Source organism: Euwallacea similis, chromosome 9 (assembly GCF_039881205.1).
Source record: "Euwallacea similis isolate ESF13 chromosome 9, ESF131.1, whole genome shotgun sequence".
Lineage (NCBI taxonomy): Eukaryota > Metazoa > Arthropoda > Insecta > Coleoptera > Curculionidae > Euwallacea > Euwallacea similis.
The window spans coordinates 5,504,007-5,521,258 of NC_089617.1; the positions used below are offsets into that span (position 1 = coordinate 5,504,007).

At 36.5% G+C, this 17,252-nt stretch overlaps 4 protein-coding genes across 6 annotated transcripts in view; 1 reads left to right on the forward strand and 3 right to left on the reverse strand.

Moving 5' to 3' along the window:
• LOC136411058 (uncharacterized) overlaps nt 1–17,252 on the reverse strand; it is a 138,450-nt gene that overhangs the window by 66,315 nt on the left and 54,883 nt on the right. The gene's annotated exons all lie outside the window — the stretch shown is intronic.
• LOC136410984 (SID1 transmembrane family member 2-like) lies at nt 2,104–12,604 on the forward strand. 2 transcript variants are annotated; one of them, XM_066393379.1, is made up of 14 exons: nt 2,104–2,401; nt 6,874–7,103; nt 7,156–7,369; nt 7,427–7,692; nt 7,749–7,832; nt 7,888–8,173; nt 8,280–8,482; nt 8,542–8,715; nt 8,910–9,027; nt 9,153–9,275; nt 11,247–11,435; nt 11,506–11,666; nt 11,720–11,830; nt 11,892–12,604. In XM_066393379.1, the coding sequence occupies exons 2-14, from the start codon at nt 6,948–6,950 to the stop codon at nt 12,066–12,068; spliced, it is 2,262 nt and encodes a 753-aa protein (XP_066249476.1). In that variant the 5' UTR covers nt 2,104–2,401; nt 6,874–6,947; the 3' UTR covers nt 12,069–12,604. The 2 variants fall into 2 exon arrangements, with proteins under 2 accessions (XP_066249476.1, XP_066249477.1); XM_066393380.1 differs by lacking the exon at nt 2,104–2,401 and adding an exon at nt 6,327–6,377.
• Nucleotides 12,638–15,023, reverse strand: LOC136410985 (uncharacterized). 2 transcript variants are annotated; one of them, XM_066393382.1, is made up of 3 exons: nt 14,954–15,023; nt 13,862–13,988; nt 12,638–12,986 (listed from the first exon to the last, which is right to left on the reverse strand). In XM_066393382.1, exons 2-3 carry the CDS (start codon nt 13,967–13,969, stop codon nt 12,789–12,791), a joined length of 306 nt encoding a protein of 101 aa, XP_066249479.1. In that variant the 5' UTR covers nt 13,970–13,988; nt 14,954–15,023; the 3' UTR covers nt 12,638–12,788. The 2 variants fall into 2 exon arrangements, with proteins under 2 accessions (XP_066249479.1, XP_066249478.1); XM_066393381.1 differs by lacking the exon at nt 14,954–15,023 and having other exon boundaries at nt 13,862–13,992.
• On the reverse strand, nt 15,380–15,893 carry LOC136411083 (uncharacterized). The gene is made up of 3 exons (XM_066393488.1): nt 15,858–15,893; nt 15,722–15,802; nt 15,380–15,670 (listed from the first exon to the last, which is right to left on the reverse strand). Exons 2-3 carry the CDS (start codon nt 15,800–15,802, stop codon nt 15,419–15,421), a joined length of 333 nt encoding a protein of 110 aa, XP_066249585.1. The 5' UTR covers nt 15,858–15,893; the 3' UTR covers nt 15,380–15,418.

The window sequence follows — 17,252 nt, forward strand, 5'->3', positions numbered from 1 at the left end:
TTTAGAACATTCAAAAACCGCTTCGATAGAATGGATAGGGAACCAGTTTAATGGTGGTTACAAGTTTCTACGTGTACTCCTAAGGAAAGTAGTTACCGTAACTCTAAAATTTTAAATTGCAACATCTATCATGTGATATCTCATTTGAAAGGTCTTTGTAAACTGCGTATAAAAAAACTAGTTTCAATTAAAAAAAATAATTTTTGAGAAGTTATGGTATTTTTAATATAGAAATATCATATTTAAAAAATATTTTTAAAAACTGTTCAAAATATCCACCTCTATGTTTAGAATGCGTTTCCAATACTTTGAGAGATATTTGGGAAATGGTATCGAAGTTATCGAAAGTTTTTTTCTTCCTCCTAGAACTTCCAACAAATACCTGTGTCGTCTAAGAAACGAATTTAGACGCATTCCGGCACCACAGCCCCTTCATTCTCCCATTTGCGCAGGATCGCATCAATGAGCCCTAATGCAACAAGGTTTATAGTGAGAGTACCTCATAAGTTAGTGCATTCATCAAGTGATCTTAGAGCCTTCAAATGCTTTGATAAGTCATCAGAAAATTCACGTAATCCTGTGATAGATTCATGTGGACTTTTCTTTAAATTGAGCAGTGCTGCGACATGATTATGCGCTAATGCTTTATTATTGTTAAACCTATTCTTGATCAAATATCAGGCACACTACCCCCAATTGGGGGTAATGAGCTATTTGAATGTATGGGTGAGTCGAATGTGTCACGAAACTCGGTCCATTTATCATATTCCCCATGAAAATACGGAATCTGAATGGGAGGCAGTCGCAAACTGTTCATGCAAATGGTTGATATCAACGGATTGATTTGAGGTATCTAACAAACTGAGCTGTAGTAATGGTCCTGTTAAACGAACCTGCTAGTAGCGAACTTCTGGGTACGATTAAATAATTGGAAAGTACCAACCAAAGTGCAAGTGGTACAGGTTCATTTATGAGTGCAAGTAGCTCTTCAATATTTGTATTTCGATTTTTTCCGAAAGAGGTGTGTGCACCTGCAATGTCTTTTGCCCTGTACGTGTGGGCGAACGATTTCGGGAAATCCCCTGCACACTCGGTGAATTAACGATTCAAGTTCGCTACAACCGGAAAGTTTTACCATCATATAACACAAGAGACAAAAAAGTTCAAAATTTCAAAGTAAAGTTTCAAAATAAAGTCGGCTTGTAGCAGAGACAATATTAAAGTCATTGATACAGGGGGTAACAAAAATACAAACTTTTATCTACGAACTCCGCGCCACTTTTAATACTTTCCCGCACTAAAAAAAGATCCCGCTTACGTGAAAACGCGCTAATTTATGCAGTGCAGTTTAGTTCCAAAAATAGTGAAAATCGATAAAAGAAGGTATTTCGAAAAAACTATGTTCGTTTGAGAAATTCGGCGCCCTGCAGCGGCAAAACGAAGCAATATTGGATATAGATAGGTTTGCCTAGAACGCCTTCTTGGTCAAGAATTGTACGGTCATTTTTTCAGGGACACTCCGTATATCCCGTTCCCATTTCAAATCCGCCTGGTAATTTATTCTATAGAGAAACTGACCCGTATGCACCAGCGAATACGGCATCCAGTTGCCTGCATGTGCTCATTTACCCGTGCCGTGTACAAACGGCCACTTCTATTAATATGGGAACTTTTCATTTCAGCCTGTCTTCATCATCACCGATGCAGTTTCACAACCAGACGCAGGAAACTCGATTTTTCCCATTTAGGTCGCGGCCACAGCTGCTGAATTCTTAAAGTCAATGAATCTCCATGAACCCTATAAGAACTGCAGTCAATACACTTAATCATTTTTTCAGCCTGGAAGATGGACAGCCGCTTCACCACTCCCTGAATTCAACTTGCTCTTGTCCTGATAGAAGCAGTACCGAATAAATTATGGGTATAAATAATGGGTTTCTTGTGATGAGGTGACTCGGTCCATGCTGATGACTGCAAGATTTCCACTATCGCTTCATGAGGCCTAAGGGAATCGATTCGTTTTCAAGCAAGCAGTAGAGGGACCCGATGATGCTCTCAATGGACACCAGTGACACAAAATCTGAACAGACCATTATTTTTTTATCGTGATTGAGTATTATTTCTCGCAGTGAAATCGACGTCAAAATGATCCAATTTAACTATTACAGGTTTGAGTAAATAATTGATTAGATAAGAAAAGTTTTCGCGAATTCGATAAATTTGTTAGTCGTTTTAGTCTATGATCATATCGAGTTCGGTTACAACGTTCACGGTTATTCAAAATTAATGCGGGTCGCAGATGCGAAGTATTTAGGTGAACTTCTGCCGATAAGAACTATTCGCGCTCCCTTTTCCTGCTTAAAATATGTTAATGGCTTAGAGACGTTACCAAGGCATACAGGTATGTATGAAGAGGGCTTATCTTATCGTGTTTGCTAAAATTCCTTGTACCGACTTAACAGTGACCAATAACAAACGAGCAAAATTAAAACGTTCCGGATTTCCAGGAAGCTACTGATTGATTTGTATCATCAAATTAACCATCGAGGGGCATTACGTCACTTTGCGCTCCTAAGGCACAAAAAACGCGAAATTATCCCTCTTTTCCCGGCTGCCTTCATTAACCCCATTTATTTCTCTTAATTCCTCTTTCTTGCGTCCACTTTCCTTCTCGTTCCTACCCAGTTTTACCTTTCTCTCTGGTTTCACCGATTTCATTTCAATTCTAGATCGTTTGCTTGTGAAATTCAGAAAGTGGCTCTATTTTGCGGAACGATGTTGGATCACCTCAATACTCTTAGCCAATTTTTATTATATAGTGTACTTTATAAGGCCGAGAAGTGGTCTTTTGCAAGACGAGGTGTCGGTTTGAAGACCTGGTCTGTTAAGTCCCCGGATTGATGAAATTCAGAGACGTTCATGACGTGTCTGATGTATACTGTTTATTGAATATCAGTGAAATATTATGGCAAAAAACAGACTTTCGCTTAAAAATCTGGAATAATACATTCGTTTTACAACGTCGTGACATAATTTGGTTTTTTTCTTCCTCCGCCATTGATCTGGGTTCGAACCACTGAACTATTCGTGTTCAGTACGGAAATTGATCATTTTCAGGTCGGTCCAGAGATCTTCGATACGACGATAAACGATCATTCACGATTGCTTAAATGATTGAATTGTTTTCAACCATCATGGCGGTTCACGGCCACCTTTGGCACAAATGCCAAATAATCTGTACACAAAACTGAACTTGTTTGCGAAATATGGCGGTTTAGGGATTGGCACATGATGCATCGTTTTAAAGGACGTTTCATTCCCTTTCGTCGTAATAGCATTCATTTTGATTCACTTTTTCTATGTGGGACAACTTAGCAGACCTTTCGGAAACAATCAACCTTCGAAATTTCTGCTCTTCGTGAATTTAAATCTCGTTGTACCAGGTTATATCAGGGCCTTATTCCGATCGAAAAACTAAGGGTTCTAATTAATATTTCGGAAAGACCCGTATAGGAGTTATTAAGCAGAAATGATCAAAAAGAAATAGCAAACTACTTTTTGATACGGAATGTTTTCAATAATGGTGGAGGGTAAAGAAATAGAACTATTCAGCTAAGCTTGCCTCATACAAATGTTCCTTGTTTTCATTTTACAGGGTGCCAATTCTTTGAATTCGGCAAATTAGGAATGATAAGAGGTTTCTAAGTAAAATAAATTCATTTTAAAAATGGGTTTCTTCTTTATCAGTACCGATAACTTGAATATTTTTATGAATTTTGATGTTTTTTTAAACCCTTTTATATCACAAATAAATTCTGCGAAAAAAATTGCATTTCTAACCGTTTTCGAGATATTTTTAGTTAAGCGATTCTGCGTATTTTCACTTTTTTGCTAATATTATTTTTGTGGTACAATATGAAAATTTATTTGAACTAGGAGGCCTACTTACATAATCAATAAATTAAACGCAAGTTTTTAACTTTTTGGCCAGATTTTGAAGGTTTTCATTCCACCGTAGTTCCACGATGATCGCCCGTGAGATGGACAATAGAAGAAGGGACAAACTATCTCCTCTTTCACTAATATCAATTAGTTTCTTCTTTTTGAGTTAATTTCCAGGCCTTTATTTAACCGTTTTTGCATGGTTGTCATACAGTGGCAACAAATCCTAAACATTTGTGGGTCAAAGAAATATTCTTTAAAATAAGCTAAAATTCTTCTCAAAGGTCTGGAAAATTTGTTATGAGAGATGTTACCAAATTCTATTGGAACGTTCTGGAAATTGCTGTGACCATTTAAAGAATTAGAGATACGAAATCTTTCTAAATAAGCCACATTGATTAATCTAGCACCTTTTGAGATTGTTCTGGAAAATCCTGGAAGTGCTACATCTAAGAGATTATCTTTACAGTGTAATGAGAGGCAGATATTGCTCTATGTCACCTTTTTGAAACTAAGAATGATTTTTGTCTAATTTGCCGAAGTTAATGGAATCATACGTATAGGAAAAATTTTCTGATTTTAATACAAACCTTTCGGGCACTGCTGGTTTGAACATCTTCCATATATTGTATGCTATTTTACATAAAAACCTATCCAGCCTTCCACTTACAGAACTGAATTTTAGGCTCTAAATCTGCTACTACTCCTTTAATTCCCTGATAAATAAACCAATACAAAAACTTTCCCAAATTAATCAAAAGTCTATGTGCCCAGTTTTTCAGGGAATTGTCCCTTCTCTGGGCTTTTGTACTCAGAGAACGTTACCTGGTAAGTTCAATGCGAATCAACATTGTGAAAATACGAATTCTAAAGTTATACATTCAGTTTAGCCCAAATTACTTAGCTACTATTTATTACATTCCCAGTTAGTTTCAATTAAGCATAATATATAATTCCAGCTTTACACTTGTATATGAGGTCTTACTCCCAAATAGAATAGAAGAGAAATAGTAGATACAATATCGTCATAAAACTTTATTTATTATGTACGCCACTGACCTAACAAGCCACTGAACTTTTCACGCTCAAATAGGAAATCTCGATTCGATCATCATTTTTAGTGTGATCTAGAGACCTTCGATATGACGATAAACGAACATTCACGATCGCTTAAATGATTGAATTGTTTTCAACCATCATGGCGATTCATGGCCACCTTGGGTAAAAATGCCAAAATAATTCATACACAAACCTGATTTTGTTTAAATATTTATTACATATTGTTTAAATATGGCGGTTTAGGGATGGGAAGATGATCTGTCGTTTTAAAGGGAATTTGATTGTTTTCAGTGCATTTGCTAATCTACAGAGTGTTTTATTTAAAAAAAACGAAGGCAACGGTTAAAGCGTAATGGCATAGATATACAGAGTGTTCCAGAAACGTTGATGCCAATAACCGTAGTGTGCTAGCGGATAAAACAATAAAGCGATTGAGGTTGCTCCTTTTAAAAGTTGCTTGTTTTTATTCTGTAAATGTGTCAAAGTAATCATTGAATTCTGGGAATTGGAAATAAATGGAAAAATTTCTGAGTACGATAAATCCATTTAAAATATCTGTTTCTTCTTTATCAGCGCCGATAATTTCAATATTTGTGTGAATTTCTGCCCTCTACACTGTTCTACTACGTCAAAATAATATTCTGTGAAAAAACTTATGTCTCTATCTGTTTCCGATATTTGAATGGAGTTTGGACCTGGTCTTCAAGGCGTTTAAAATAGAGATAATTGTTTATAATTATAAAAAGAAATAACTTCTCTCATTGGTGTAATGAGTAAATTCTATGCAAATAGCTCGATACAATCAATTCACTAATATTGAGATAAGAAATTTGATTTGTATTCATGAGCAAACAAATTTTAGAAGTCGTCGTGCTGTGAAAATAATCGGAGTTCCAAATACAAATTGAGTGAGACTGGTTCGTTTTGTGCAATTCCGAATAATAGAATACCAAAACTTCTCATTGTGAACCAAGAAAGGAAAATCCAGATGTTCACGCCGAACGTACATGTGAAGCGGCGGAAGGTGTCGATGGTTGGCGTAAAGAACATCTATAGCCACCACGAAATCCTGATTTAGACCCATTAGACTTTTTTTTTTAAATCATTACTATACAAATCTTAATTAACAGCGCCGCAGAGCGACACAATTTTAGTTTAAGACTTGGAAAATGTAATAGTCTAGATCATCGACATGTCGAAAATTTGCTTTAGTATTATAATTCTTTTGTAACTTTCAAGGTGCATATTAACGAATGGATGGAATGAATGGAATGCATGGAACCACTCAATAGAAGATATCTCGAAAACTGGTAGAGATAAGAGTTTTAAATGAATTTATCGTTCCTAAAAATCCCCCGAGGAGCAATTTCAAGCCGGTAAATTAAAAATTGTTAGATAATTCCCGATTTACAGTACTGAAAAAATACTTTGACACCTTGTAGAGTGAAAACAAGCAACTTTTGCATAAGGCACGTTGAGCTGAATTGCTCTATTTTTTACTGTATACTCATTTGAATTATTGTTTCAGGGACACTCTGTATAGAAAACGCTGTTATTTAATTGGTTTCCGAAATTTTGCAGTTCATACAACACATTCACAAGTACGCTTTTTTTCCAAATGAAATCAATTTGTGACACATGTACTTTTTTGATGATTTACTGACTGTGAATAGAAAAGTAAAACTTGCAAGGAATAAATTAATCTACGTGCTGGACGATTAAAAAAAATAGTGGATTACACATGCAGGTGGAAAGTATAATACTTCTTTTCACCTGTCGTTTATTTATTTCCTTCTACCTCTTCTGTTTTTATTTATTCTTTTCTGCCTCTTCTGTCGTTTATTTATTACTCTTTTTAATTCTTTATTTCAGGAGACCTCTTTTGAAAGCCCAAGAAGGCAAACCCCAAAGGTATCACAATCCGACTTCCGCCTGGACGAACAGACATGGAAACTGGATACTTCTGTTTAATGTTATTAATTATTACAATCTCAACTGGCCATGCCCTAACAATTGAGAACAGGACTGCCAAATTTGAAAAGACCACCAACATTGAACTCAACGCATCAATAGAATACATATTAATTTACCCCGATTCTGCGGTGAGACCTGGCTCTAAAAAATACGAAAAAAAAACCATGATTACTTCATTAGGTCGTGAATCCATACACAGTTAAAGCATGGTCGACAAACGCCGACAAAGACTTGCCGATCCTGCTGGTGGTCAGGCAAGCCCGGCAAGTGTCTTCCTGGACCATCCCAGAAACCGTTGAAACTAGCCAAAAGAACAAAACTTTAGTGTTCCACAACACTTCTAAAACTCTGTGCCATGACAATATGGAGCATATTATTAACGCTGATAATTCCGGTATTCTATTACTGGTGCAGATCTAACTCACAATGCAATTATAATATTAATTTTCAGTGTTCAACGTCAACCCTCTACAGATCTCTCAAACCTTCATAGTGGCGATCTCCACATCATCGCCCAGAAATGTGACGATCAGCATCGTGTTAGCTGAAGAGAAAGATTTTTTCATGGATAAAGACACCAATTACACGGTGATGGTCTCGCCATCTCAATCCAGATATAAGTTCTTCAATTTTAATAAGAATGTGTCGGACACCGTCGTTATCGAAGTGGACTCGAATGACGACGTTTGCTTGACCGTGTCTGTACAGGACAGTAGGGTAAGCATGTTAGTCCTTGGATTTCGGTATCAAATGCAGTGCTAGTACGTCCCTAGTGCCCGGTCATGGACTCGAACAAAGACATTAAGTATGAGGGCACTTACCAGACGGTGAATAAAAAAGGCGCCATTACTATTGCCGTGAGTAAAGTGTTAATCATTTGGGGAAGACTCATGCTTTTATTTAATTTTACAGAAGAGGAAATTTCCTACGGGGTTTTTTCTAGTGATCGTTGCAAAGTCGGACGACTACGATTGCAGTCAAGAGAATTCTGTAATTCCAATTCTCAGATATAACATGATCACCGAAAATTCTATTGTTTCTAAAGTCTCATTTATGGTAAGGGACAGCATCAGCATATACCAGTACCTCATAGGTTGCTTGGCCACCTTGTCGGCGGTATTAGCTTTTGGGATCGTGTTTACTGGGATTACCATCGCGTTCAATAAATATGGCACGATATCTAAGTTTGAAGTCAAAGGTATGTGAGAATTGTTCTATAAAATTCTTCATTTTCAATCGAAGGAAAAACAGCTATAATGTGATTAAATCAAATTAAATTAAATTAAATTAATTCTTTCTCCCAGCAATCACAGTACGGGACTACATTGAACCAATTACCGAAGATGAAGTAAATGAAATTCTCTTATCAAAGAACCTTACAGTGAATACTTTCGCCAAGTATCCAAAGAGGATTAAACAAAGAGCATTCAATTATCTATCGCATACAGCCAGCATCGCTCTCTTTTACAGCATTCCTGTAATTCAGTTGGTGGTCACTTACCAAAGAGTAAATTAAATCGACATTTTTGCCTTTTACATAACTTATGTACACTTTATGTACTTCAGGTGGTAAACTTGACTGGGAATCAGGATATGTGTTACTACAACTTCTTGTGTGCTCATCCGGCACTTGGCTTCAGCGATTTTAACCATATTATTTCTAATATAGGTTACCTGATAATAGGGTTGTTTTTCATTATTGGAGTGATGGACAGACAGTATAAAATAAGAATTACTAAGGTAAAGAACTGTATAGGTATCAATTAGAAGTAATTTTTACCTAGTTCAAGATCTTAAAAGCCTCTTACCTACCCAATTCTTGTCAGCACCGGGTATCTATTGGCCAAACGTTGCTTTTGGCAGAAGATTGCTTTTTACACTGTTTTTAGGACCCTGGAAGTGATCATTATACATAGCGTTTAAATTTACCGTAGGATAATGGAATTCCAGTACATTATGGTTTGTTCTATGCTATGGGCCTTGCCTTAACAATAGAGGGACTTCTCTCTGCCTGTTATCATATCTGTCCCAGTCAATCTAATTATCAATTTGGTGAGTAATATTATAGATTGCAGTGAGAGTTAATAATTTATTTACTACCTCAATAATGGATTGTTAAATGTTGAATTTTTGATCAAAATAAATCTGGAATAGCCCGAAAAAATTCCACTTTTTAGACACCAGTTTCATGTATGTTATGGCAGTACTTATTATGGTGAAACTGTACCAAAATCGACATCCCGACATCAATGCTACTGCATACGCTACATTTAGTGTCATAGGAATAGCGATATTTATAGGTAAGTTAAAGAATTTGAGAGAAAAATGCTACAGGTAACTATTGCGTTTCCATAATATCCAAAGTGCAGCATGGATTGATCATCGTCATGATTGAATGAATGGAGGGGAGCTGGGAAGTGTCTACTAATGCATAGGCGTAGCCAAAGGAGTGGGGGCTAGAAGTGTTTGAACTTCTCTCCAATTTGGGGAGAAGAGGAGGATTTAGGCGTCCCCCAAGTTGTGGGGTCGAACATCTCAAGGGAATTCCTCACCAGTGTTGCGATATTCACCAAAATTGGCTGAAACCTCAACTCTCCCTGGATATTTTCAAATTGGAAAGGGTTCAAACACTTCAAACCTCTCCCCGATTAATCCGACATGGCATGATATTTTTTCTTAATTTGGTTTCTCATTCAAAGAAAAATTATTTTTTAAATATTTCCTACTAAAATCTAGGAAACTAAAAACAATTTGACAACGTTCGTATTAAAAGTCTCCAAAAATTCACAAATTTTTTACATTGGACCGATTTCGTTACTCTCACCGTTTCGGAAATACTAATAGTAGGCACACCTCAGTTCAACATCCTGCTGAGGTAAAGATTTTCCCTTAAGATTTTCTTCTCATTTCGAAAATGAAAAATCAATAGTACTCAGTTCAGGTTAGTTTAGTGGCATGTATGTATATCCTACAGTAGTGGTATATAGATCGCTAATAAGATAGGCCCACGTCGAGAGGGAAAATGATTAAATGGAGGTTTGCACAGTTTAGGCAATCTTCCTTTTAAGTTCAATTTGGTCTCAGGTACTCACAGTTCCATAACACAAGAAGATGTCTCGCATGACTTGTGGCTCGTCTTCTTTTTGAGAAGATGACTTTTGCTCTTTTCTCAGTGAGGTTGACAATGAACAAATTAAGCTTGTTAAAGCAGTGGTCAAGCCGAAGCTTTTTCCTTACAACTCACACTTTCATGCTTAATCTGTTGGTTTAGCCATGTGCTCGACCATAGGTCAAAAATATATTAAACTTGTAATTCTCCATAAACGGATTGTGTCAGTTTCCAAAGGCAAATTCTCTATAGTAATTTGCTGTTGTATTACGGGTCTCCAAAAAACTTAAAAACTGTTAATTTCGATAACAATATTTAACATTTTTATTCGTCAAGTATCGAAGGCATCGCCTGGGTGGCTGATATAAAAAAAATCATGCACAGATGTGTAACAACGAAGTAGTAATTTTGACTGCGATAGTTCTAGATCGAGTCCAAGTAGGGTAAAACTTAAAAAAAAATTGTATATAGTCCATAGTCGTGGGAAAAATAGAAATATAACTCGCAAGAAAGTTTCTTAATGCAAGATCTTGCGTGAAATCGTGCCCATGGGCCGCTGGCGGAAGCGACAATCACGCGAAGCCTAAAGTCAGCGAGTAATTAACATGCTAAAATTTTAATCCCTTAACTGAAATGGTTGTTTCAATAACAAGCGAAAAAACTCTTATCACACGAACGTGAAATGTTGCGCAGGAGCCTCAGTCGAGAGCGACAATCACACGAGTGAGTTAAGAAACTTTCGCTCGTTCACTTCTGTACTCGCGTGATTGCCGCCTTCGCCTGCGGCGAGTGGGCACGATTTTACACTCGTGCGGTTAGAGTTCCTTAGCTCGTTATATAAATAACTATGTCGGTCAAGGGGTTTCTAGGAAATATGGATTAAGTGGGGAATATGATTTAGATTGTTTTGAAAGATTGTTCCTCACACATTGAAGCAAATTTAACTCGAGCGACCGCTGGAACTGCCCTTAGCTTAGTGAAAGCGGCTGCCTTAGCCATCTTTTCAGATTATCAAACGTATGAGAACAAATGGAGGAATGTCACACTTATTGAAGCACTTAAGTCCCCTCTAACCTGAACTAACCTGAACTCATATCATCCATTGTACCATGCAGCTCGTTTTCCGCAACTGTTCGTTATCCGTTCAATTTTTCAATTCCAGCAATGGTGGGCATTTTAGACGGATCGCTTCTTATTTGGGTGATATTTCTAGTGGGATATTTTGTTCTAATTGTAATATTATCCCTGAAAATATACTACTTGAACTTTGCAGTGGAAGGAATAAAACAGTTTTATCACTCCATGCAGAAATCTGGATTCTGTAAAGACACTTTCTTTCCCTTGAAAAAAGGTACGTATACTTGTGCATACTAATTGAAAAAGCTTCATTAGGTGTGCTTACATAAGTCTTTCATTTCTAGCTCGCTTTGTTCTAGTCATCTTAGCGAATATCGCAAATTTCAGTATTCTCGGGGTCGGAGTGTTTGTTTACATTAACAATGTCACCGATTTCGGAACATTCCTCCTAGGCTTACTCCTGGCTAACACAGTCCTCCACATCTCCTTTTACACAATTATGAAAGTATGTATATGACCGTAATCAGGTTTCAGTTTATTAATACTGAGAGAATTCAGATAATCTATCACGAGAAAATATGCATAGAGTCATTCATCTTCGGGTTTTTGGGCTTGGGCTTCTGGATAACGTCCACGATCTTCTTTTTAGATGCAGCAACATTATGGACGGTGAGTTTTCGTTCCAGCAAAATTGATTCGAAATAATTCTCGATTTTCTTGTTTAATAAAGGTGACTCCTGCGGAATCTCGTCAGTGGAACCAAGGATGCATTTTCATGAGTTTCTATGACAAACATGACGTTTGGCATCTTCTTAGCGCCCCAGCATTGTATTTCACGTTTTTGTATCTCATGTACTTGGATGACGACCTGTGCGATAAGGCTCAGAAAGAAATCATAGTATTTTGATGACTTATTAGGAGTATTCATATTTAATTCAGAAGATTAAATTAAACTAGAGAAGAAGCAAAATCTGGCAAATGCCTTCTTTGCCTCCCTTAGTAGGAATCGACAAATACTTTAATGACACTTTGATAATGCAAAAATTGAGGTTTGCAGGTTATAGAGAATAAGGTAATATATATATTTTTTCATAATCATTAAGATTTTTGAATTTCATTTATGTTAAGAAATTTCAAACGTTGTGGAACTAACAGTCTCTAAATTTGGCTTTAGAACGTAGTTAATGACAAATTTACATTGTCGGTATGGGGCTTATGTCAATTGTTTCACGCGACTGCGTTCCAAATTTACTGTTGACATCACGTTTATAGAAGTAAATTTAAAAAATGACAAAGCCGTTTTATATGATCCAAGTCCTGGATTTATACCAACGTTTTGAAAATATACTTTAGTTGACTTTTGGCAATTTTCGAGATGTAGGTAAGGTTCTTAGTCCGCTGAGGATGTTATTTATTTCTTTAGATAAGCACGCATGTTTTATATCTAACCGTTTTAATTACATTTTTTGCAAAACTAAAAGTTTTTCTCTAAAAACCATAATTTTAATTGAAACACCAAAAAGTTTCACATATAAGTGCTTTATGTATGATGAGGGGAATTCTTTGGGGGAGTTTAACAACTTATTAATGCATGCCAAGTGTCGTCATAAGACATGGGTGTGATTCCTTATTTGCGACCTTCGCGGTACATTTTCTGAGTCTCCTCGGAGCTCATCATAGCGTTGGTCACTTCAGAGTTGCGTTTGCCATTATGCACTGGCAGACGATAGGGAATTACTGGGATTTCAACTGGTGGTACCAACTCCTTTGGGCGTAGTTGTGAAGCTAACCAACTGGCCAGTTGATGGGCACCTGGGCTGGCATACTGCAAGACAAATAATAAACGTTATTTTATCGTTCACAGTATTCATTAAAAATAATGGTGATCTTTGACCAACAGACAGGATGTCCGTTTCTGGGTCTTCACCATGAGGATCTCGGTAACCGTAAAAAATATGAAATCGGTTAAATTGAGGTAAAATTGCACAATTCGGAGTTCAAGAATGCGTTGTTTTAATTTTTTTTAAAATTCAATGAGTTTTGGATGCATTCAAAAAAACTTATGGTGGGAAAGATGTTTTTATTTTTTTCTCGGTTTATTTGACAAGGTAATTCAAAATGATTGGCATTTCATCGCTTCAACCTTTTCTCTTCAATTGCGTAGTGCCATATTTAAAATCTGACGTTTCGATTTTCGACCACCATCATCAATTTTGTTTTTTCATTACGGGAGGCATTTTGGATTTGCATATTTCTGAATTTAGTTCTTTTTTTAATTATGGCGATGTGTCACGCTTTGTCAAGACATCAGAAATTTTTTTGAAAATCAAAAAAAATTCCAAAGGAGGGAGGTTTTATCTGTGTTTTATCATTATTGAAACTTCGAATGCGTGTACTTCGACAACACGTGGAGTAATAAAAAAAAATTCAAATTAATTATCTCTATGAATTATAATTTTACAGCCCCCCCCACCCCCCCCACCCCCTCCCCCCCCCCCTATCATTTTACACAATCTAATTTGCAAAATTTCTTTTAGCTTTTGAGATACCGGGTCACATTAGTGCCCATTTTCGCGACTTTGAATGTGCTGTAATCTTGTACCTTATTAAGACGAGACCGCTACGACGTTAAGGCTTAAAAGCCACTGAATAAAAAACCACTCAAGTTAATTGGGTCACTTAAGATAGGTACTTACTTACATCTCTCTCAATAAGTTTATAATCTTCGCTAGAGGTTGGATAGGCCTTGGCGTAGGAGGTCGTTAGCGTGGACAAGCACAACATAAACAGCATGCTTTCTCTGATCATATTTGATCAAGGGGTAGGCCTGAAACATTATTTTGATCATCGATCCGTATATAATTTGTTCTCTTTTAGGCAGGCATGGGCAGCTTGGAAACGGAAAACCCTGGGAATAAACGTGTCCTATACGTTTGAGAAGATTGGTACTTTTTTTGGCAATGGTGCCTCAGAAAGGGCGAAATTGCACACTATCCTCAGTTAAAACAATTTGAGAATAATATTCATCCCTTGCTAAGGGCGCGGACGAGCACTCTTGTTAACGTTTCGGCGATAAATCAGTTCAGAATCTAGGAAAAATTAGTAAAAGTCATGTTGGTGATTAAGGTAAGTGGTTCTAAGGTTCTGAGGGCAGTAGCAGATTTGGCACCAAAGTGGTAATAAGGGGGCTGGTCCGAGCCCTTAGTAAGAGGTGAATGTTATTCCCAATTCATTTTAACTGAGGACAGTATGCAATTCCAGCGCTCCACCAACTCCTACTGGTGTGTGAGGCTTATTTATTAATATTTTATAAGTTATGCAATTCTTTAGCAGATGAAAAGACATTGACTGATCTATTCTCAACTAAATTTTAATATCCAAGGGATTCGAACTTCAAATTTCTTTTTCCTCAAAACATCCCCAGTTTCTGAGGTCGAAAGCTGCCCAATCAAAACTTTTGAAAAATTCTACTTTTTCTATTAAGCTGTTCAGAGTATTTCTGTCCACTATTGCCATGTCCACGTATCGCCTTTTTAGCAGGTCCGCTAAATTAATTCCACAATCATAAGCGTGATTGAAGGATTTAAAATCTTAAACTAAATAATGAAGAAATCGTGTTAATTTTTGTAGCTATCATTACGCATAGGTGACTGGCCCGTCGACTTAAGTGGCTGTGGAAGACATGCCAATGGCAGGACAGAAATCGGAGTGGAAAATCTCAAGTTTTTCGTACAGAGAACGCTAATTTTCACAAAGAAAAAATCGGATACATAAGAAACAACAAGCGCTCACCACAAAAATTCAAAATTTTCGTAAATCCCAGTCTCCACACTATGAATTGACTAAATATCACCCTAAAACTATCGCCAAACTCGCTCAGTCTCTATATAAATACACCCCCAGTCCCCTGCTACCCCTTCAGTAATATCTGTCCCTGCTCCGGACATTATTTCTAGGAGACACCCAGCAACGTCCGCAAATGCAAATTTTATAAGCATAAATTCGATTACGGAGCTTATTCCCTGAATTTGTCAGAGCAATTTCAGGGCTTCGCCACATTAATGATGCGAAGTCTCTTTTTTAAACGAATTTGCTCAGAGAGGTGGAAGATCTGATTCAATCGCTCCAAGCGAAACGTGAATGACCACGTGAGATTTTAGCTAAAGGACTGAAATAGCATTGACATATTCATGCTGCAAAACCGTTTATTGCCTTCATTATGCTAACTAAGAAACAATAAGTTGAATAAATTCCAGATCAACCCTCCTTATACTGGTTGATGTCGGACATAAACCTCATAACGTCTCTGGAGAATTCCGGATTTCGCTTATTCCCATTCAATTTTCCCAATCCGTATAGTTGCATAAGGGCACTGCTCAGTTCAGCGTTTCTTGTGCTCACAGAAATTGGAACTTCTTCCGGGGTCTCAGGGAGAACTTGGGGTTCTGAGGGGTAGCTGTAATGGAGTAGTTGCTTCCAACAGAGATCGGCTTCTCTGTTGTGCGAATCCTGGAAAATGTCGATGTCACAATGGAAAACAAATACGTGAAAGAAACTTACGATTAAATCACATCTTAATACTGTTGCGCTCAGCGTTGAAGTTAAACTGGCCATGAAAATCAATGGAACTATTGTTATCATCTAGAATCGTTATTTGATTATTAAATTTTTATTTAATTAGGCAAAAGTTGCTTACCTTAAATGAATAGAGGATGGAAACTACACTGTCGCCCCAGAGTTCTTATATTTGGGCCATAAGTTTTGCGATTTGGGCTTAAATACAGTCGGTTTCTGACGTGTGGATAAATTGGGTGGTAATTTATTGTACGTAAATACCCTCTTAGATCCTTCTACAAACAGCTATGAAGCATCAATAAATTATTATAATGATACTGAAATGGTAGGCGGGGCAGGATATTTGAATATTCCTTTAATAATGAACATGAAAAGGGTCATATAACGTTACATGCAATAATTAGAATCCCGATTATTTCGTGGGTTTTAGAACTGAACAATAAAATTTTATGCTACCTAGGCCTTAAGGGAGGTCGCCCAGAAGAACATGGACAAAATGAAGACCATAAAAATATAATAAAATAATCCACTTTTGCTTTGTAGAGAAATTTCATTTGACACTCAAGAATGTGCAGTCAAATTTCGCTACTCTGTTTGCCTAGAATTCTCCAAACTGTACAGGGTTGGTCCGTATATTTAGACAATTGTCTCCCACTTTCGTCATAAAAAAACGAAAAATTTTAAATCGAAAAGTTGTAGGGTTTATCGTAAATCGCCAGAAAATGTTACGTAACACAACAGGTGACTACTGTAAAGTTAAAAAAGGACACAAAACCGATAAATTTATAATGGAACATCCTGTATATTTCATATAAAAGTGTTGACAGTTGATTTAGCTGTTTTCGCAGTATTTGCACTTAAATATCGGGATTATATGTATTGTTTTTCCAAATCATAGTTAACATGAATCAATAAATGGACCGAATTAGTAATTATTACTTATTCGGCTGCCACATTTTTTTCATTTCGTCGGGGTTGTACGGAAGAGGAAAAGTTATAAATAATAAAGCCTATAAAGAAAGAAGTCAAAATTTGGAGGATTTAAGAGAAAAGATCCAAACAAGTATCGATTTATTAAATGAACATCCTGAGTTAAAAAAAAATGTATCGAACATAACGGCGGACACATTCAGCACTTGTGAATTTTGAATTTTCGTAAAATATTTATTTAAAAAAATGTTTATCTTGATATCATGGTGTTAAAACGCAATTTGCTTATTTTAGTTTTAAATTCATTTATTATTTCCAAGATAAAAATAATAAATTAATAAACAATAATTACTAATGACGGTCCATTTGTTTATTCATGGTAACTGCAATTTGGAAAAACAATATAATTCCTATTTTTAAATGCAAATATTGCGAAAAATGTTAACACGTTACACATCTACATTTTTATATAAAATCTACAGGATGTTCCCTTATAAATTTACCAGGTTTGAGTGCTTTTTTATCTTTACAATATTGATTTATTGTATTACGTAACATTTTCTGGCGATTTAAGATAAATCTTATA

Coding starts and splice junctions, on each gene's coding strand:
- LOC136411083 (XM_066393488.1), bottom strand. CDS start 15,802: ATGATAACAATAGTTCCATTGATTTTCATGGCCAGTTTAACTTCAACG. Junction 15,671..15,721: donor TATTAAGATGTGATTTAATC/GTAAGTTTCTTT, acceptor GACATTTTCCAG/GATTCGCACAACAGAGAAGC.
- LOC136410985 (XM_066393382.1), bottom strand. CDS start 13,969: ATGATCAGAGAAAGCATGCTGTTTATGTTGTGCTTGTCCACGCTAACG. Junction 12,987..13,861: donor ATAAACTTATTGAGAGAGAT/GTAAGTAAGTAC, acceptor TTTGTCTTGCAG/TATGCCAGCCCAGGTGCCCA.
- LOC136410984 (XM_066393379.1), top strand. CDS start 6,948: ATGGAAACTGGATACTTCTGTTTAATGTTATTAATTATTACAATCTCA. Junction 7,104..7,155: donor TAATTTACCCCGATTCTGCG/GTGAGACCTGGC, acceptor TTACTTCATTAG/GTCGTGAATCCATACACAGT. Junction 7,370..7,426: donor TATTAACGCTGATAATTCCG/GTATTCTATTAC, acceptor ATTAATTTTCAG/TGTTCAACGTCAACCCTCTA.